The 21,696-nt window shown below is 40.2% G+C and overlaps 1 protein-coding gene across 1 annotated transcript in view; it reads right to left on the bottom strand.

Annotated features, from left to right (window-relative positions):
- The window catches only part of Copb1 (COPI coat complex subunit beta 1), a 35,475-nt gene extending 17,678 nt beyond the window's left edge, over positions 1-17,797 (bottom strand). The window contains exons 1-10 of the mRNA XM_021649603.2: positions 17,648-17,797; positions 16,945-17,094; positions 12,775-13,004; positions 11,832-12,001; positions 9,405-9,519; positions 8,196-8,288; positions 2,934-3,071; positions 914-1,033; positions 284-391; positions 53-199 (exon numbers count right to left, since the gene is read on the bottom strand). Coding sequence (XP_021505278.1) covers positions 53-199; positions 284-391; positions 914-1,033; positions 2,934-3,071; positions 8,196-8,288; positions 9,405-9,519; positions 11,832-12,001; positions 12,775-13,004; positions 16,945-17,035 — 1,212 coding nt within the window. The 5' untranslated portion in view covers positions 17,036-17,094; positions 17,648-17,797. The remainder of the gene's footprint in view (positions 1-52; positions 200-283; positions 392-913; positions 1,034-2,933; positions 3,072-8,195; positions 8,289-9,404; positions 9,520-11,831; positions 12,002-12,774; positions 13,005-16,944; positions 17,095-17,647) is intronic.
- Between the last annotated feature and the right edge of the window lie 3,899 nt (positions 17,798-21,696).

Raw genomic sequence — 21,696 nt, 5'->3', positions numbered from 1 at the left:
GAAATAAAAACATCTAGAGAATCTTACAAGTGAGATGATAAAAATTACATACCACAGGAATAACATTTGCAGCCATATCTGGAAATCGGACAGAACAGGAATGCAGTGTTCTCACAAGGAGTTGTCGGTATTTGTCAGTGTCTTCATGCTCAGACACATTATTTGTTTTAATTACTTCTTTCTTCAAGACAATAACCAACTATGGGGAAAAAAAGTAAAAACAAATGAGAATTACATCATACTTGGGCCACTAACAAAGAATGTCACCAATGTTCTGTTTTACCTCTTCAACATTCCTGGAAGAGACAAGATCCAGAGCTAACTGCAGCGTTTTCTTACGCACTTCTAAATCTGGTGTGCTCAGTACTCTTAGGATGTCCATCACCAGATCCTGTAGAAGAACAAAAACTGCAAAGTGATGCCAGTCTTTCTCGTCATAAGAAAAAGATCTTAATGGCTCCATAGTGCTTTTGCCCCTCATCACCTCAATCCTCTGATTAATACTGAAATTAGTAGTGTTGGAAGAAGTGTTGGATCTCCTAGTGTAGTGAGCCATGAAGCGACAACTGACAATGTACACTTTGACTCTATCAAGTTTTAGATCCAACTCATTTCATAGAAAATACAAAGTCAGAGGAACAGGCTAGTGACATTACAGCAAAGTCATCAGCCACATCCAGGAAGAAGAGTATTTTACAGGAAAGCCAGTTTGGCTAATTGTCAGCAAATCAATGTCACATAAAAAGACCTAAACATGGTCTTTTTGAGATGGTGATTTAAGGCTTATACCTCAGTTGCCCCAAATTTACACTGCCAGGTTTCAGGTTCTCAATATGGTTACTTACAGTGGCAAGGCTTGGGAATGACCTAAATCTACATAAAAATAAATAAATAAATAAAAAATAAAACTTACCTGGAGGACTCGCTCATGAGCAGGATGCTCTTTTAATTCCACCAACCGGTCCAGAACTATGAGCTTTACATTGTTATCACTTTCCTTAATGATTAAATCAATATAACACTGAGCAGCCGCCTACAGAAAAAAAAGAAATGCATTCTAAAAAAATCAAATGTTGTAAAAATAAGAACTGTTCCACCCTGTCAGGCCACTAAAAATCTAAAATATACCCACTCACCTCTGCACTACCATTTATGCAATTCATTTAAAGGAATATGTATGTCTATCCCTAATTATAACAAACCTCAGTGTTACTTTAGACTACACGGCACGGAAAGGATTACAAAGTCAAAGATGAAATATAACCTCTTATGAAATGTTAGCGTATATTTAAACTTTTTAGGAGGTAGCACTGCTGACTGAACCCAGGGCTTTGCACACCCCAATTAAGTGCTTTAGCAAGTGAGCTACAACCCTAGTGCCCTATTACCATTTTTACATAAGATTTGTACAATGATCAAGTTTAAAATCAAAGGAAATAGTAGCCAATCTATAAAAGCTCTCAATAGCCAAAGCTGAAACAACTTGAACAAAATAAATAATGATAAGAGTGGATTATGAGCCATAAAACAAATATTCATATTTATATGTTATAAATGAAGAACAGAAGAAAAGGGAGAGAGTCAGCACTTCCTTATGGAGGAATTCCATACTAACTGTAAAACAAGGTACTATAAAAGTAACCCTTAGGATATCTAGTAATAACTATAGCTGAGAAAAATCCATTTCTCTGTGCTAAAATTAGTGGCTCTGAAGGAACAACAGGAGAGCTACAGTCTCAAAGTACCTCAAATATATTTTGAATACAAGAGGAATCGGAACAATGGGAGAAATCAGGGAGCCAGCACTTGACCTAACTGACCATGAATAAGGTATATAGGTCTCACATACTGAGGACCCGTGACAGTAGAAGATCAGTTTTGTGGTATTTGTCCCCAAACGTCTAATCTTAGTGATTATAAGAAAACATGAGACAAATTCAAGTTCCAGAATCTCTTATAAAACAAACTGGTATTCTTTATGAAGCCATGAAAGTAATCCTCATAGGTTAGAGGGGACTCTACAGACAACAGAGTAAATCATGGAACCCTCTAGTGGATCATGAAACAGAAAAGGCCATTAACTGAAAACCTGCAGAGACTAATTTGACACTACTATTTCAATGTCAATTTAGTTCTGACAGTCACACAATGATCACACAAGGTAAACATTACAAGACAGGACAAGTGGAATGTACGGGAACTCTGTCCTGTTTCTTTAAGTTCCCTACACATTTAAAATTATTTATAAATAAAAAGCGTTTCAAGTATTAATGGTAAAACAGTAAATTCATAATTTATACCTGCTGGCTTTCTAGAATTATTATTCTCTGAAAATACTAGAGGTTTTTTACTAAGGCTTGATGGAATAAACAAAAGAAAAGAAATGCAATAACCTATTATTGATCACCAATGACATTTTCAGAAGTGTTCATTATAGATCCAGTTTTTAATGTAATTGTGAAGAAAGATCTTCAAACATCAGTATAATTCTCTAGAAACTAGAAATACTATTATTTTCCACGTTTTTCTCCCCTTTTCCGTAAGCAAGAAGAAAAGGCTGTATTATGTAAAGAAACAAATCATCTTACAAAATCTGTAGTTCTCTCTACCATGTGTCCAGCCTGGGGCTTGGTGGCCAAGAGTAGATATAAATGCAGACCAGCATAAAATTGTACTTACTGAAAGCAGTGTGTGTGTGTGTGTGTGTGTGTGTGTGTGTGTGTGTGCTCGCGCACATGTGTGCTGGGGGGTATTGATATTTTTCTCCCTTTAACTCAGTTGTGTGGTTCTCAAGCAAGAACTTTGTACATGTTGTGTTTAATGTCAAAGGTTGGACATATCTGCATAAGTACGGAAGTAATCACATAAAGAGCTGCAGTGCCATTAAATCATGAGGGATAAAACAAGATGTCTATCAAATTACCCCAGAGTACCTTTATTGCAGTGGGTGCACTTGACAGTGTCACTAGTGTCCCAGCAGCTTCATATTTTACAGCAGGACTTGATGACTGCAGTAAGTTGTAGATACAGCGAATGAAACGGGCCCTTTCTGATGGATTAGCATGACAGACCTGGAAAAGAAAACATTCAGGCTTCAGCTGGTTTTAAAGGCATTCTACACATAGCAGGCTACATTCCCAGCCTTGATAATTACTTTAGATGAAATACTTTAACGCATGGTGGCTCACACCTTTAATGTCTGCCTTTAGGAAGAAGCAGGCAGATCTCTGGGTCCAGGCCAGCCTGGTCTCCATAGTGAGTTGCAGACTAAATAGAGTTACCTACAGAGTGAGACACTGTCTTGGTAAATAGTAAGTAAAATACAATATAAAAGCTAAGAATAATCTCAAAGGTATAAAAAAAATAACAGCCAACACCAGGTGAGATGTAACAACATTGATAATTTCAGAAGAAAAAAAAATGTTTCAAGTAACTGTCACAGGAGCCAGCAAGATGGTTCAACAGTGTTTGTAGAACAAGCTAGCAACCTGAGTTTGATCCCTGGAACCCATACAAAAGGGAAAGCACGTACTCCACAGTTACCCTCTAACCTCCACAGGTATGCATGACGTGTGCACGCACACACACAAAAAAATGAAAAGGTACATTCAAGGTAACTGTCAGAGCTACTTGTGCATTTATCCATTGTATTGTTAATTGCATTTTCATTGCTTCATAAGTCTTCAGTTGACTATAAAGGATGTGTATTTAAACAAGTGAAAGGAAAGTCAAAGTAAGAAAACCTAGAACACGCTCACCAACTACATTAATGTAGATGCCCCAATAGACTATTCTAGTTAATCTAAACTTTTATTCTGGATGCCAAGTCAGAAAAAGAAGATATGCCGAGAACAATATTGGATACTTGTAATCCCAACTCGGAAAGTAGAGCAAGGAGGATTATGACCCTGAGGACAACTGGATGATATTTGTTTTATCAGAACATTATAACAATCAGCTCTCTCAAAAAATATTGAAAACTACCATGCAGTCAATGTAGGAGGATAGCTGAATCCAGAAGTTCAAGGCTCGCCTTGGTTGCATAACCAAGATGCTGCCCTCCAACCTACACAAAACCCCAACAGCAAACATGTTGAAACTCCCCCCAGTTTTAACAGGACCAAGAGCAAATCCAGGGCCTCTTGAGGCAGGCAACGTTCTATCACTGAGCCTTGGCTCGCGCCCCATGGCTTGCTCTTCCTACAGTGTCCTCTAAGGTTTCTCATAAGAAACCCTGAGGGCAGTACACCCTAATAACTTTGCACTAGGGTTCAGCTCTTTATTACATACTTCTACACTGACACATTGAAATCCAAGACTTTGGGGGACACACTTAAACTTCCAGACCACAGCAACAAATTTAATTATTTCTAGTATTTGATTCATAGTGATAGAGGTATGTCCTTTTTCTTCCACTTAAATCAGAAGCCACTTTGGGGCTATTAGCTGGTCAATATTGTTGTAAAATACTGAAATATTAGAAAAATAGTACTGACAGATTTGCTTACCACAGGGTTGTCAGACGCTTAAAACTACAACACTCCTGAATGTTTCTGAAGCATAATAAGGTATTTCCCATTTCTTTTCACTTTTAAATTTAAAACATTTTTCAAAAACTTGTGTATCTGTGCCCTTGAGGTGGGGGAGCAAAGGGCTGTGCATACATGTGTGGTGGTATCTCAGTACAGTATCTCAGCTCCCTCCTTCCACCTTTATGTGGCTTATGCCCCCAAGCACATTTGCTCACTGAGCTACCTAATTGGGACCAACTAATCACTCTTAAAAATAAAGCATTTATAAAGTTTATTAAATTTTAGTTTTTCAAAGAAGTTTGATATATAATTAAAAATATTCTGTACTTTATTCTAAAGGCTAATTCATCCACTCAATGACTGGGCAATGATTTCTTTAAGCCATACAGACTAATTTCTTATAAAGACTTAAAAAGAACAGAAGCAAGTACTTGGGGGACACAATAAAGTTATTACAGAAAAAAATGGCTATAAGGTGGCATAAATTGCCAGGCGTGGTGGCACATGCCTGTAATCCCAGGCACATCTCTGTGAGTTTCAGGCCAGCCTGGTCTACAAAATAAGTCCATAACAGCCAATGCTACACAGAGCAATCCTGTCTGGAAAACAACAACACCAAAAGGAAGGCATAAATTAAGATATTTAATAATGTCTCTATTATTAAAACATTATTACTGGGGCTAGTGAGACAACTAAGTGGCTTAATTAATTTACCACAAAGCCTGACAATTTGAGTTCTATCCCTGGGACACAGAGTGGAAGAAGAGAACTGACCCTCTTCTGACCATCTACAGCATGTCATCAGCTCGCAACAAATATATACAATACCAAATTAAAAAATTATTATAGCAGTTGAAGAATGTTCCAGAATAAGGCTATTTACTTTTGTCGTAAACTGTTGAATTTATTTATAAATCATAAATTATCACTCTTTTAAAAATTATTTTTTCTTCTTTCATGTATTACATCCTGACTTCAGTTTCCTCTCCCTCCCCTTTCCTCAGTCTCTCCCTTCCACCTCCCTTCTCCCCAAGATCCACATCCCTACCTCACCTCCCCTTAGAAGAGAGCAGATGGGCCTGGAGAGATGACTCAGAGGTTAAGAGCACTGGCTGCTCTTCCAGAGGTCTTGAGTTCAAATTCCAGCAACCACATGGTGGCTCACAACCATCTCTAATGAAATCTGGTGCCCTTTTCTGGTGTGCAAGTGTACGTGCAGACAGAACATTGTATACATAATAAATAAATCTTAAAAAAAAAAAAAAGAAAAAGAAAAAAGAAAAGAGCAGACCTCTCAGGGATATCAACCAAACAAAGAATAACAAGCTACAGTAAGACCAGGCTACATATATCAATCATATCAAGGCTGGATAAGGCATCCCAGTAGGAGAAGGGTCCCACAAACAGGCAAGATTAAGACCCCGCTCCCAGTGAGTTAGGAATCCCATAATACTAAGCTACTCAGCCATGACATATGTGCAGAAGACCTAGGTCAGACCCCTATAGACTCTCTGATCTCTACAAGTCCCCACGAGTCCCAGTCAGTTGATTCTGTGGGCCTGTGGGCTGTGTTCTTGAGGTGTCCCTGGCCTCTCTGGTTCTTCTGATCCTTCCTCTCCCTCCTCAGCAGGACTCCTGGAGCTCCACCTAATGTGTGTGGCTGTGGGACTCTGCATCCACTCCCAGCAGTTGCTGAAGTCTCTCTGATCTCTCTGATGACAATTACGCAAGGCCCCCGTTCCAGCACACTCTGCAGGCAGGATAATCTGTAGTCTGAAGGTTTTGTAGCTGTATTGGTGTCCCAATCCTTTCACTTGAAGTCTTGTCTGGTTGCAGAAGATGGCTGGTTCAGGCTCTGTGGACCCCATGACTAGTTTTTGCTAGAGTTGCTCTCATAGGTTTCATGGAATTTCCATTGCACTAGCTTTCTACCTTGCCCCTGAAATGTCCCCCAAATCCAGTTATTTCTCTAGTATTTTCTCCACCCTCTTTCCAATCCTACTTGTCCCCAGTCCACCAAAAAACATCTATTCTATTTCCCCTTCCCAGGGAAATCCTGGCATACTCCCTTAAGCCCTCATAACTTAGCCTCTCTGGATCTATGGATTTTAGCATGACTGTTTTATTTTACAGCTAATATCTACTTATGAGTATATATCATGTTTGTCTTTTTGGGTCTGGGTTACCTCACTCAGGATAACTTTTCTAGTTTTATCCATTTGGCTGCCAATTTCATAATGTCTTTTTTTGGGGGGGGGTTGTTTTTTGTTTGCTTGTTTGTTTTTTTTGAGACGGCTTCTCTGTGTAGCCATGGCTCTTGGACTTGCTTTGTAGACCAACAGATTGTGCCTCCCCAAGTGCCAATGTCATTATTTTTAAAAGCTGAGTAGTACTCCATTGTATAAATGTACCACTTTTTTTTTTTAAATTTATTCTTCGGTTGAGGGAAATTCAGGTTGTTTCGTGTTTCTGGCTGTCACAAATGATGCTGTTATGAACATGGTAGAGCAAGTGTCCTCGAGGTGGAGCAGTGTCCGCTGGGTATACACCCAGGAATGGAATAGGTGGGTCTCGAGGCAGACTGATTCCCAATTTCCTGAGAAACCACCACATTGATTTCCGAAGTTGCTGTACAAGTTTGCACTCCCGCCAGCAGTGGAGGAGTGCTCCATACCCTCACCAGCCCTGCATGACCTGTCATTTGTGTTTCTGACAAGAATAAGTAGTTGTGATTTGCATTTCCCTGATGGCTGAGGAAGTTGAACACTTCTTGAAGTGCTTCTTGGCCATCTGAGATTTCTCTGTTGAGAATTCTCTATTTAAATCTGTACCATTTTTTTAGTTGAATTATTTGTATTGTTAGTGTCTACTTTTTTGAGTTCTTTATATATTTGTGCATTAGTCCTCTGTCAGAGTTGGTGAAGATCTTTTCCCATTCTGTAGGCTGCCATTTGGCCTACTGTGTCCTTTGCCTTACAGAAGCTTTTCAGTTTCATGAAGTCCCATTTATTAATTGTTGATCTTAGTGCCTGGGCTAAAGGTGTTCTGCTCAGGAAGTTTCCTGAACACTGGATTCAAGGCTATTTCCTGCTTTCTCTTCTATCAGGTTTAGTGTATGTGGTTTTATGTTGAGGTCTTTGATTCACTGGACTTGAATTTTATACAGGGTGATAGCTATGGATCTATTTGCATTCTTCTACATGCAGACATCCAGTTAGAGCAGCACCATTTCTTAAAGATGCTTTTTTTCTTCTGTATATTTCTGATTTCTTTATAAAAAAAATCCATAGGTGGGACTGGAGAGATGGCTCAGTGGTTAAGAGCACTGTCTGCTCTTCCAAAGGACCCAGGTTCAATTCCCAGTACCCATATGGCAGCTCCCAACTCTCTGTAATACCAATTCCAAGGGATAAGACACTCTCTCACTAATAGCACATAAAATAAAAGAGAAAAAAATCCATAGGTGTATAGATTTACATTTAGGTCTTCGAGTCACTGAGCAACCTGTCTGTTTTTATGCCAAAACCATCTGGTTTTTATTACTACAGCTCTGCAATATAGCTTGAAATCAGGGATGGTAAGATCTCTGGAAGTTTTTTTTATTGTATAGGATTGTTTGAGCTATCCTTGTTTTTTGTTTTTTAATTAAATTATCATTCTTACCTTATAAATTAGTTCAACAATAACTAACTGTAGAATGTCTCCAAATGTCTGAACTTGATCAATACATGTACTTAAATAATCCAAAGCTCGATCCTAAAAAAATAAGAATATATTTATATTTGTCACTTGGTATAATGAATTAATACAAATTCAAAAATATATATGTATTACCCCAAATATAAAACTAATGAAGAAATTGGAACAAAAAGGAATTAATTGGGAGAAAGAAGTAAAAGATACTAAGAAAGAAGCTAACTCAAATATATGTGAGAAAATCACAACATTTTCTAGAATTGGGTCACATGTGTGGTCTGAATTTTTGTAACAAGTAAGAAGTCTTAAGTCCTACATGATTCAGGATATTCATGTAATTGAAATAAACCAGCCATTTAGGCATTCCTAAACTGGGTATGGTGGCATATGCCTGTAACCCCAGCACCTGAGAGGTAGAAGCAAAGGATATGTGGAAATCTGAAGATAGCCTGATAGGAAGTTGTAGGCCCGCAAAGTTACATAAGGAGATTCTGTCTCAAAACCCCCAAAATGAATAAAGAGCATAGTTATATTCCTATTACTGAGACCGGACAGAACAATCTCCCAGTAAGTCTCATAATCAGACAATGTACACACAGAACTATGACCTTAATGTCTCATCAGTAAAAACATCAATACTTTTTTTATTTTTCAAGCCAGGGTTTCTCTCTGTAGCCCTAGCTAACTCTGTAGACTGCAAACTAAACCACAGGTACTACAACCTACTAGTTAAAAACATACCACATGCTGAGGCCAGGCATAGTGGCATACTTGGGAGGCAGAGACATAAGAATTTCTCTGCGTTCAAGGTCAGTGTGGTCTGCATAGCAAGTTCTAGGACAGCCAGAGCTATACAGTTAGACCCTGTCAAGAAAAAGGAAGGAAGGAAGGAAGGAAGGAAGGGAGGGAGGGAGGGAGGGAGGGAGGGAGGAAGGGAGGAAGGGAGAGATCGAGGGAGGGAGGGATCGAGGGAGGGAGGAAGGAGGGAAAGAAGGAAAGAAGGAAAGAAAGAAAAAAAGAAAGAAAGAAAGGAAGGAAGGAAGGAAGGAAGGAAGGAAGGAAGGAAGGAAGAAAGAAAAGAAAAAAACCAATAAAGAAAAGAAAATATGCTGAGGAACTTGTAGATTTTTAATTTTCATTTAACTATAGTGAGAAAGTATTTTTAGGTGCTTTTACCTGATCTGCATGAATCAGCATCATAAATGCATTTCTTTTGCAGCTTGCATCCTTCTCATTTACCAGAAAATCATGTATCAGCTCAGGAGCATCAGGTATTAGATGTTCAAAATTTCTTTAAACAAAACAGGTAACATTCATATTAAATAAAAACTCACTTTCTTACTTTACTTTCTAGACATTACCAACATTAAAACTTAAACTTTGTGAGCCAGACACAGGGAGGTAGAGGCACACGGACCTTTTTGAGTTTGAGGCCAGCATGGTCCATAGAGTTAGTTCCAGAACAGCCAGGGCTACACAGAGAAACCCTGTCTTAAAAAAAACAAAAGCAAGCAAGCAAGCAAGCAAACAAACAAAAAAACCTTAACACAAGTCTTTAATTTTTTAAATAAAAATAATACGTAGAACAGGAGAGAAAAGTGGTTAAGAGTACTGATTGCTCTTACAGACAACATGGATTCTATTCTCAGCACTGACATGGTAGCTCACAACTGTCTATAATTCTGCTACCAGGGTATCTGAAGTCCTCTTCTGGCCTTTTTGGCATTAGGCACATACATACATGCAGGCAATACACCCATATACATAAAACAAAACAATAATTTTAAAAAGAGATATGTAAAGCCTGGTGGTAGTGCATATCGCCCTTAATGCCAGCACTCGGGAGCCAGAGGCAGGTGAATTGCTGAGTTCAAGGCCATACTGGTCTAAAGAGTAAGTTCCAGGAGGGCCAAGGCTACACAGAGAAACTCCTGTCTTGAAAAACAAAACAAAATAAAATAAAAACAAAAAAGAACATATAATAAAGTAAATATCATAGTACCATCATCAGTTATCATAGTTCCAAAACTTCCTAGAACTTACATTAAAAAAAGCGGTGGGAAGGGAGAGTGGAATTGGGAGGAGACCAGAGAGGGGGACAGCTGGGATACAAATTGAATAAATTGTAATAAATACTAATAATTTAAAAAAAATAAAAAGGGGGTGGGGGCACTGGCTGCTCTTCCAGAGGTCCTGAGTTCAATTCTCAGCAACCACATGCAGGCTCACAACCAGCTGTAATCATATCTGATCTCCTCTTCTGGTATGCATGAAAACAGAGCACTCATATATATAAAATAAATAAGTCTTAAAAAAAGAAAGCCAACGAGGGGGAGGGTGGGATTGGGAGGGGAAGAGGGTGGGGCTTATGGGGGGGATACAAAATGAATAAAGTGTAATTAATAAAAGTTAAAAAAGAAAGAAAGCCAAGCTGGGTGTCATGGTGCATGCCTTTAATCCTAGCAATTGGGAGGCAGAGGCAGGTAGATCTCTGAGTTCGAGGCCAGCCCGGCACTGAGAACATGAAGACAAGATCCCTGCGGCTCTCTGGTCAGCCAGCCTAGACTACTGGGTGAGTTCCTAGCCAATGAAGAAACTCATTGTTAAAGGTTGATGATGCCTGAGGAATAATAACTAATGCTGTTCTCTGGGGCGCACACACACACACACACACACACACACACACTCACATAACCTGCGCACATGTGCACAGACACAAAATAATACATATTCTAGCTACAGTGGCAGTGCTAGGAGTCTAACCCAGGACCATGCTCACACATTCTAGGCCAGGACTCTGCTACTAAGCTCTACCCTCCGCACCACAACCTACTAGTAAATGGACTCACAGCCATGACTATAACAGTTTAGCACTCTAGCCTCTTCTGAATCTTAAAACCATTTTAAGGTTCAACCTCTTCTGCTTTATTATTTTATTATTATGACTGTCTCAAGGCTTTGCTCCTGCTACATAAACACTCACTGAGCCACATCCCCAACCTTTTTCTATTTTTAGAAACTTATTAAGTTGCCCAGACTGGCCTCAAACCTGTTTATCCTCCTGAATCAACCTCCCTAGAAGCTGGATTTAAGAGATGCACCACCGGTCCAGGCTAAATTTTCAGCTGTTATAACAAGAATCCTTCTTCAAAGCTTCTAAGACAAGACCCACACTGTTCAAAGTGAGAATTTTAAAACAAGGTAAAAAATGCAATGCCCTTAGCAAGTGAATAAATGAACTAAGAGAACTGCAGCAATCCAATTAGGAATGATGGTCATGGCCTTAAACTAGAAAGCATACAATAATTTTGTATTTTTGGTTGTGAGCCTAGCCTTAACAGCTGAGCCATCTCTCCAGCCAGCGTACAATAATTTTAAATGGTGCTGTAGCATTCAAACTGACTGTGTCTTTCCAAAACTAGAGCCCACTATTCCCAGATCTTTTTGACTTCTCTATGTTAACAATTTAATGATAGTAAATACCGTTTTGATTAGCAAACCATATCTACAAGTACTTATATTCTGTAACCAACCACACTGGAACTTCTAATCTAAAGCAATATAAAGCAAACAGAAATAAAGCAAATAAATATCTTTCCTCACCTGTAGATGGTATAGATAGCTAAAACGGCGTTTCTCCTAACATAGCTATGACGATGTTCCAAACAAGCACGGATAGCGGGCATTAAAGGTTCCAGCAATTCTGCTTCCTTCAATTTGCAAAGGAAACGAAGGGTAGATCCTCGAATAAACTCATTAGGATGCTGAAGATCCTGATATAAAAATAAAGTAGGAAATATTGAGTTCCAGCTTTGAAAACCTTACATTTGCTTCTTTGTGTGTGCATGTGTGTGTGTATGCTTGCACACACGGTGGAGGTTAAAGGACAATTTACAAGAATCAGTTCTCTCCTTTCACCATGTGGGTCCGTGGAGTCACACTCAGGTACCAGGGTTGGCAAAAAGCACTTTACCTGATGAATCATGTCACAGGCCTCAATTTCAGCTTTTTTAAAAAAATCAAGTTTTAAATATCAAAGTTTCTAATTTGAAAAAATTAAAGTTAGATTTAGGAAAAAGATCTAAATTACCAATTTCTTTCTGATTCCTCTTGACCGAAGCAATTTTTTTGCACCTCACCATTGTCTTTTCAAAAACTCATAAAATACATAGATGAAGGAAAAAGCAACAATACAATTTTTTACAGTAAAATTTACAAGCATATACAATCTTTTAACATTATGTTAAGACACTGTCATCTACAAAGTTTACTCTGAGCCTCATACAATAGTTACCAAGAAAAACAAAACCAAATAAAAATCCACTCCCAATCCACCAAAAAGTATCTGATCATATTAACAGCTATCCCCAGCCTTGGGCAGTCTAAGCCTATAGGTCATAGGCTGAACACATTTTTGAGTTTACAGCTTCACTAATAAATACTTACAATTTTTCATCTCATCAAAGATTTCATTTTAAAATCTAGCAGTATATATTACAACAATTTTATAATTACAAATAAGGCGAACAGTTATGGTTTGGTTTACCTTTCTGTATGCATCACACACAAGAATCATTTCATGCAAAAGCCTCCCATCTGGAGTTGTTTTGGGAACAATCTCCCAGAAGACCAGAAGCAACTTTTTGATGGTGTGATCTTGAAGAGGCAGCACAAAACGAATGATGGTCATCAGGAGCCCGGGAAGCTTCTCACCATTCAGGATCATAATGATCACTTTCTTCAAAGCTTCAGTCTTCGACTTCACATCGCCTTTCTCTGATTCAATAGTTTAAAAAAGTACAATTACTTCAAAACAAAGTTCCTCAGATAGTTTAAAAAGCTATGAACAAACCAAACCAAATTTACTATCAGCTGTGGTAGTAAGATTACGGATCCAAGCCAGAGGTTTACGACTGTTCTGTCTTTGAATCTCAGACACTTTACACGTGACCTGAAGGCACTGGACTGGCCTTCTGGTCCCTAGCCAACTGAGCTAACGTAGACTTCCCTAACCTAGAGCTACGGCACATGGCTATGGTTTTCAAACAGATGTGGCAAACACCACCACCACCAAAAAAACAAAACCCAAAACCCACACAAATTCTGCTAAGTACTTCTAAATGCAACAGAGCACATTTTGTGTGTATTTTCTCAATTACAACCATTTTTTAAAGAGGTGATATGAACAGTGACCTTTTTTAAGCATCTAGGAAAGGGTCCTCAATACCCATAAAAAGGTTGAAAATTAAAGGAATAAGTAATATTAAAAATTTGTGTAACTTTAGAGACTTCCTTTTCTTGTCTGTCTGAACTACTGGAAAAATTTAAAATACTGTAGCAATAGCTGCTGATTAGAATTAAAGCTGCCCAGACTTGTTTCAAAAATGTGATCATTTGATTCAGCCTTCTGAACCAGATGAAACTACAAATATGTACCACTGGGAAAAGCCAGTATACACTTTAAAAGGAACAGAGCACAGGTTTTCGAACTTCAAAACATATGTCCGTTTCCTTTGCAAAATGTTTTCAAAATGAAAATATAAGCTTGTAGGGAATGTTCAAATTTAGTTTAGTACTGACTTCATTTGTTTGTTTACACCAACCTATTACCTATATGAAACTGTCAGCTGTATTTATGTAACATACATTAAACTAAGCAAGAAATTATAGTATTTTGAGGAACAAGTAATTAAATGATTTTATTTCTTTAGCTTTATTAGACTGGATATTATTTTATTTCTATAAACTAATACTGCAAGTCTAAAGGGAAGGAAGTTTCTTTTTTTGTAAGGTAAAAGTTCATTTTTGAGAATGACAACATTCTCAGGGCCGGAGAGATGGCTCGGCGGTTAAGAGAATGACAACATTCTCAGGGCCGGAGAGATGGCTCGGCGGTTAAGAGAATGACAACATTCTCAAAAATTCTAGATGGGAAGCTGGAGAGATGGCTTTATGGTTCAGGGCAGTACGTGCTCTTAAAGAAGTCCCTGAGCTCCTCAGTTCCTAACACCCACACTGGACAGCACACAACCACCTGTAACTCCAGCTCCAGGGGATCAGACACACCCTCTTCTCACCTACATTAATGTGCACATATCCATAAACAAGTATACACAACTTAAAAAAAATAACTTTAACAAAACTCTAAAAAGTCTCTTGGTTTCTACATTTTCACTACAATCAACGTTTACTTGGATTCTGGCTGTATTTTTAAAATTTAACTCTTGTGTATGTGTATGTGTATGTGTATGTGTATGTGTATGTGTATGTGTATGTGTATGTGTATGTGAGTGGGGGCACTTCTCCCACAGCACGCACATGGAGGTTAACTTCCACGAGGTAGGTTTTCTCTTCCATCGTGCGTTCCAGGGATCAAACTCAGGGTGTCAGGCTTGGGTGGCAAAGGTTTTCACTTTCTGAGCCACCTTCCTGGCCTAACCCTAGCCTCTCTTTCTTTTCTCTCTTTCTTAATTTTATTATTTTGTATGTATTGGTGTTTCTCCCAAAATGTATGTCTGTGCATTGTATGCATGTAGTACTCTCAGAGACCAGAGGAGGGTACCATATCCACTGCAACCAGAATTAGTTTGTGAGCTGCCAAGTGAGTGCTAGGGATTGAACCCTGGTCCTCTGAAGATCAGCTTCTGGTCTTAAATGCTGAGCCAGTTACTCCAGCCCCTAATCCTAGCTTCTTATACTGTGACTCACAACCTGATTGGGGGCAGCACAAATGAATGCAGATTTTGGCAACAGTGAAAAATTTCTAAACACAAAATTCAAAATCACCTAACAAATACAGTATTTCTGGCAGCACTTGCCTGTGTTGCACTGTATGACTTCACTGTAGCCTTAGTTTGGAGCACATATCATATTCATATTATACTGGACATGCCCTTAGAACAGATAACACCAATGTCTGAAACACCTCAGCTCATATTCCAAACTACTGTATGTTATAAGCTACAATGCTTTTACTATACTTACAAGGTTTTTTTTTTCTTATTAAAACATGGTTTAATCATAGGAAACAGAGTTTTCATGTCTTCCTATAGTCTTTCGTTAACTGTAAATATCAAATTAGTCTGAAATTGAAATGTATTGAGGGCTGGAGAAATGGCTCAGCAGTTAAGGGCACTGTCTGCTCTTCCAGAGGTCCTGAGTTCAATTCCTGGCAACCACATGATGGCTCACAACCATCTATATTGGGATTTGATGCCCTCTTCTGGCATGCAGGCATACATCCAGTCAGAGCACTCATATACATAAAGTAAATAAATCTTTTTAAAAAATGTATTGTTATAATGTATAATTTACCAAACTGTTGTTAAATCCCAGCACTCAGGATGCAAGTCAATCTCTGAGTTGGAGGCCAGCCTGATCTATAAAGTAAGTTCCAGGACAGCCAAAGCTACACAGGGAAACCCCATCTCAAAAAACAAAACAAAACAAAACAAAACAAAAAAACAAAAAAACACAAAAAACTGCTGTTTGAAAGGGCTGAAGAGATGGCTCAGTCAGTAAAGTGCTTGCCATGCCACATCTGAGTTCAATCTCTAGCACCCTTGTAAAAGTCAAGAGCAACACATGCCTAAAACCTTAGCACTGGGGAGATGGAAACAAGAGGATCACCGAGACTGGCTGGCCACCTAGTCTAGCGAAATCAGCAAGCTTCAGGTCAGCAAAAGGTCCTGTGTCTAAAAACAATGTGAAGGGAACCACTGAGAAGCTCAGCAGGTAGAAGGCACCTGGCGCCAAGCTTGACCACCTGAGTTCAATGCCTGACACCCACACGACTGTCACACTAGTGTCTCCCAACTCCCCACTAAGTAAATATTAAAAAATAACACTGGGGAACTGGTTAAGAGGTTAACCCAGAGGTTAAGAGCATGGAGTGTTCTTGCAGAGAACTATATACTTCCATTCCTAGCATCCACACTGGATGCCTCACAACTGACTGTAACTCCAGTTCCAGGAAGACCCAATCCCTCTGGCCTTCAAGGGCATTTGCTTACACATATGCACCCCCCCCACATACATATACATGATTAAAATCTGAAAAAAATTAAAAGTCTAAAACAACAAATAAGGTAGGATGTGACTGAGAAAGGTACCTAAGGTTTACCTCTGGCCTTCACACATAAGTACACACAATATGCAAACACGACCAGCACTTATTTGTGCACGTACACACATAACACAGGAGAAACTTCCTCAGGTCAAGAGCAGGTTGAGAGTAGAAAAGTTCTAAGAAGTATCAACCTACACCATCATAAAAGTTGAAAGTAAACGCTGACTAGTGGCCCGTGCCTAATCTCAGCCCTTGGGAGGTTGAGATCAGAGAACTGATACAAGTTTAAGGCAGCCCTGGCCTCTTAGTGAGTTCTAAGACAGCCTGGAAAGAGTAGGGCCTTACAGAGGCTGGGGAGATGGGAAAGGCTGATCAATGGCTACTGAGTAACAGACAAACAGTTCTGGAATGTTATTGTATACTACAGTTAACAACTATATACCATATATTCTTAAAAATCTCGAAGAAAGGATGTGAAATGTTTTCACCCCAAAGAAATGACGGCTATTTGAGGGAGAGAGTTATATTTAACAAGATTTAAACAGTACACAGTATAGACATGTATAAAGACATCACATTAATTGGCTCAATTTTATGTGTTTTATCTGTCAATTAAACTAATATCTATTTGAATTAAGAACTATTTACCCAGGTCATTTTTTAAGCTGATTTCAGAAGGGGGTTCTGAATCCATTGGCACGTTAATTAACGTATAGCACACGTTCTCTGCTGCCGTCATGGTTTCTGCTTATAATAAACCCGATACAGAATGAAATGAACGAAAGGTGCCAGGAAAATCTACAGAAAAGAATACAGGTATCATTAGGGGAAAAGTCAAATTCCGCAAATCAGTGGTGATCTTTGATACTGCCTGAAGTTCTTTCCCACGGCTTGAGTGTGTCGATCTACACAGCGCCCCGGCATCCCTCCCTCCACGAACCCTAGTGACAACCACACAGCCCCGGTCCGCTTCGCCGTCCCAGGGCGCGGAAAGCTGCGGAGTTGAGGTCCACACACCAGTGACAACCCGGAGCACCACGTCACGGGGCAGTGATTTCCACCCCAACACCGTCGGATCTGCTCCAGGAAGGGAGCCTGCGAACGAAGACGCCGCAGAACCCTGGGCTCCGCCGCCGCGGCGGGTCCCCCACCCCGGCCGCCCCTCCCCGGCCTCCGTCCCCGCAGGGCCAGGCCGCAGGCGGCCCCAGTCCCCGGCCCCCGGGCCGCGGCCCAGCTCCCCGCCCCCACCGCCCGTGGCCGCGGCCTAGCCGAGCCCGTCGTCTCCCCACCCCGCGGCTCGCCGACCCCGCGCGGCCGCCGCAGCCCAGGGCCTCCGGGCTCCGGCCGCTACCTGGCTCCGAGGGGCGGCGTCCGGGAAGGAACAGGGGGACCGTCGACTACCGCTCCAGCCAGCGGCTGCCGCGACGGCTCCACCGAGTCCTCGGCTGACGTGGAAGGGGGCGGGGAGACGAGCCAGGATGCAGCCACAGAGCCAGTACGGCGACCCAGAGAGGACAACCCTTTCCCGTCCTGCGGCTGCGCGCTGGAAGTGCGTGCAAGCAGTGTGAGCAAGTGTTTTAACTTTCCTACTTTCCTTGTGAATCAGGAGCTGGCTTAAGCGCTGTGGTCAGCTAACAGTTCCTTGGACATGGTCTTCCCAGCAACTAAAGACTGTACAAAAGAGAAGCAGAGAAGTCCAGCGGACGCTCTTCTTGCTCTCACTTATAAACTGGGAAATTAACAGATTATTAGGCAGATGATTTTAGGCGTTTTAATAAGGCAACTAGGCTGTATGAAAATACACTTGAGTACTTAACACTTCTGGCGATCTGAACCTGACTGTTCAATTCACCGGGAGTTCCTTGAATGTTATAAATTGTCTGACACCTATCATTTCTATTCATTATCCAAGAATGGCCTCTTGGTATCCTTCCAGAGCATCTGCATAGTTTTCAAATTTTTATGCATAAAGGAGATAGCATCAAAGGTTTTTTCTCGTCTCCAAAGACCGAATTGTTACAGCTACAAATAGACATAGCACATTAGGTTTTATTCATGTGTGGTTCCATATCATGCCAATGTCCTGGTCAGTTATTAATAAAATATTTGAAAACCTTAACAGTGTCTTCCCAAACTGCCAGATTGGTCTTGAAAGGTGGTCTTCAGTTTCTGAGCAGTTGTGTTCGCCTAACTTGGGAGCACAGGATTCAAATGGTATCTCATCTACCTTGAATGCATCTATGCTGACAATTATCTTTTTTGAGACTATGTTTAAAAGGAATTTCCCCTAGAACTCAAAATATACTAAAGAGGCTACCTGTTTACAGCAGAGGCAGGTGGATCTCTGTGAGTTCGAGACCAGCCTGGTCTACAAAGTGAGTCCAGGACAGCAAGGGATCTGTTACAGAGAGAAACCCTATGTCAAAAGAAAACGAAAAACAAAAAGAGTGCCCTCTGAAGGATTTTTTTTTTTTTTTAAATTTTAGACAGTCTTACTGTATAAGTCCAGGCTGACCTGCAACTCTCCATTTACTGCTCTTCCTTGAGCCTTCCAAGTGGGTAACTGTAGGATAACACGATTGCAACAAGCCCTATAGCCCTCGCCCAGTTCCTCTATATTGTGCAGTCTTGTGGGAAACTGACATCCTTACTGAGATTTCGCCAGCTTATATAATTTCATTTATATACTTTCTTCCAGACAACACAGTTCAGTTTTACATGATCACCAACTGTTGGGGGTTGGTCTTTACATTTTTAAAATTTTTTCTCCCTACTTCACCCTAATTCCTTCCAACACCCTAACACCAGGTAGGAGAGAGAAAGGGATATTGGGAGAGGGGGTGCAGTTCTCCTAGCTACTTCCTGCTGGTTAGGGTCATTGGGTTCCTTGGAGCCAGTCCAATCCTCTTTTCAGAAGATCTCCAACTTCTTGTCTCACAACAGCAACCAGGATCAGCCTTACTCTTTCTCTCAGCCACACTCTCTGGGCTCTGGCATTTAGTCTCTCTCCAGAGTCCTTAGATTTAAACTATCTGCAGTTGGCACAAAGCTCCTCTCAGAGCCGGCAGGAAGCAAGTAACCTGCTGCTGTGGACCATCTGAATCAGTCCCACATCCCACACCTGGGATTAGAGCAAAAAACATGTTTATTTCCACAGCAGAGAAAGCTAGACAATCTGTAACCAGACAGAAAAGAAGTAGGAGTGTTCTATGTATTTTGGTCATTTGGTATGTTTAAAATCTGCAAAAAATAAATAAAAGGGTGGAGAGTTTTATCCCCAAACACCACAGAATTATCTTAATCATGCTCTCTTTAAATTTTTTGAATGTGGATATACAAGGCCACTGATCAATTGTGGCACCCTAATACCAAAGATAATTATGCCCAAGTGAAATGGAAAGATCAGATTACTGGAATATGGCAGGGCCCCGACCCTTTATTAATATGGGGAAGAGGGCATGTTTGTGGTTTTCCTCAGGAGGCTGAAGGCGCCTGGTGGATCCCAAAAAGATTAGCAAAATTTCCCTGAAGGAGGATGCTCCTGCTGCTGACAATAATGAATTCTGTCGTGAGGGTGAACAGAGAGCTGTATTGGGCTTATGCTGGTCTGTGTTTAGTCAGTGGTCAGCTTTGGGTTCAGTTACCCTACAACCCTCCCTCTCCCACCAAAACAAGTTGTTAAAATGAGCATTTATTTATTTATTTATTTATTTTTTGTCCAGCCAGCAGTTAGTTGTAATTTTAGGATTTGAGGAACGTGGCAAAGATAACAGAAGAGATATTTTAATCTCAGATCTTTTACCCTGTGCCAAATCTAGCATGATCTGAAGGCTGCCTTCCATTGTTCTCATGAGCCATGCACTTGATAGCAAAACAGATTTTATCTTAAACCACGAAAAATGAAATTAGACTAAGTCCTTTTTAGAATCAAAATTTTACTATGTTAAAGCCTGGAGGAATTTTTCCCAATGTAGTACCCCTTTCTAGAGAAGACTGGTTTTTTTTATGGATGGTAACCCAGATTTTAGACCCAGTTCTCTTAATCAGGTGCTTTGGCTTTAGGCAAATCACTTAGCTCTATTTTAGAAAAGCTCTTTGGAGAAATAATTGTAGTTAGAAGAGAATTTGTGACAATATTAATTCAAAAAAAATTTTAAATTTTTACAAAACTTTAGAAAAATCTGTTGCTTATATCTCTTTATAACTTCTTGAAAAGAAAATAACAAAACACAAAAAAACCCGTCAGCTTTATTAATGTTCTCTGATTCATGTGTGATGTCAGTTTGCACTGGAAATAACCTCAGAGATATGTATTTAAGCTTGGGAACAGACTACAGTACCATTGGCTATTTGTGGAGTTACACCAAATATATGCAAAACACTAAAACTACAAACTTCAGATGTCCTGAGTGTTGGTGTGGTCTAGGGAGGGAAGCTAAAACTAGTAACTTGTATGTCTTCCTCTGTGCCTTTCTCACTTTGCTGAGTGGTTCTGTTGTTAAAAGATAAAAATTGTGTGTTTTATCTGTTTCCTAAGTACAAACTATCACTTGGCTAGAACTCAACTAAAGATTAAAAAATGACTGAGCTTCCTAGTAAGGGGAGCGGGGCCTATCTCTGTCATGAACTCAGTGGCTAGTTCTTTGATCACCTCATCCTGAGGGGGGACAGCTTTACCAGCCCAGAGAAAGACAATGCAGCCAGTCTTGGTGAGACCTGATAGGCTAGAGTCAGAAGGAAGAGGACTTCCTCTATCAGTGGACTTGGAGAGGGCATGGGAGGAGATGGAGGGAGGGTAGGGTTGGGAGAGAATGAAGGAGGGGGCTACAGCTGGGATACATATAAACTGTAATTAATAAAAAAAATTTAAATGACTGAGCTAATGACAATTTTAGTAGATTTTTCTCTCAATATGTATATGGGACACCGATTCTAAAACTGTCCCCACTTTGAAACTAGAAAAAAAAAATGATATAGTTAAGAGCCACTTGCTAAATCTGGTGGTTGTGCACACCTTTAATCCCAGCACTTGTGAGGCAGCATCTTGGAGTTCAATCGAAGCCTGCAGAACAGAGCAAGTTCCAGAACAACCAGGGCTACACAAGTGAAACCTGTCTTGAAAAACCAAAAGAGAAAAAGCCAATTTCTGTGCAAGCGTGATTTATACTAGCAACCCTAGAACTACAGGATGAAAGGCTTGCTGCTTACTGGCCGTTAGTCTAGGGCCAGGTTCAGTGAGAGACCTTATCTCAAGGAAGTCAGATACAGCAGAATGCCCAAGGTCCTCTGGCCTTCCACTAATAAGGGCAGGTATGTGTATCTTACCAAGCTTTTCCTCTTTGAGGGCCTTGCTGTGAGGCCCTTTTGTTCAGTCTGTGCACTGTTACTCCACTTAGTCTG

Source organism: Meriones unguiculatus, chromosome 14 (assembly GCF_030254825.1).
Source record: "Meriones unguiculatus strain TT.TT164.6M chromosome 14, Bangor_MerUng_6.1, whole genome shotgun sequence".
Classification (NCBI taxonomy): Eukaryota; Metazoa; Chordata; class Mammalia; order Rodentia; family Muridae; genus Meriones; species Meriones unguiculatus.
The sequence above is the reverse complement of the archived record's forward strand: the minus strand, read 5'-3'. Positions and strand labels throughout refer to the sequence as shown.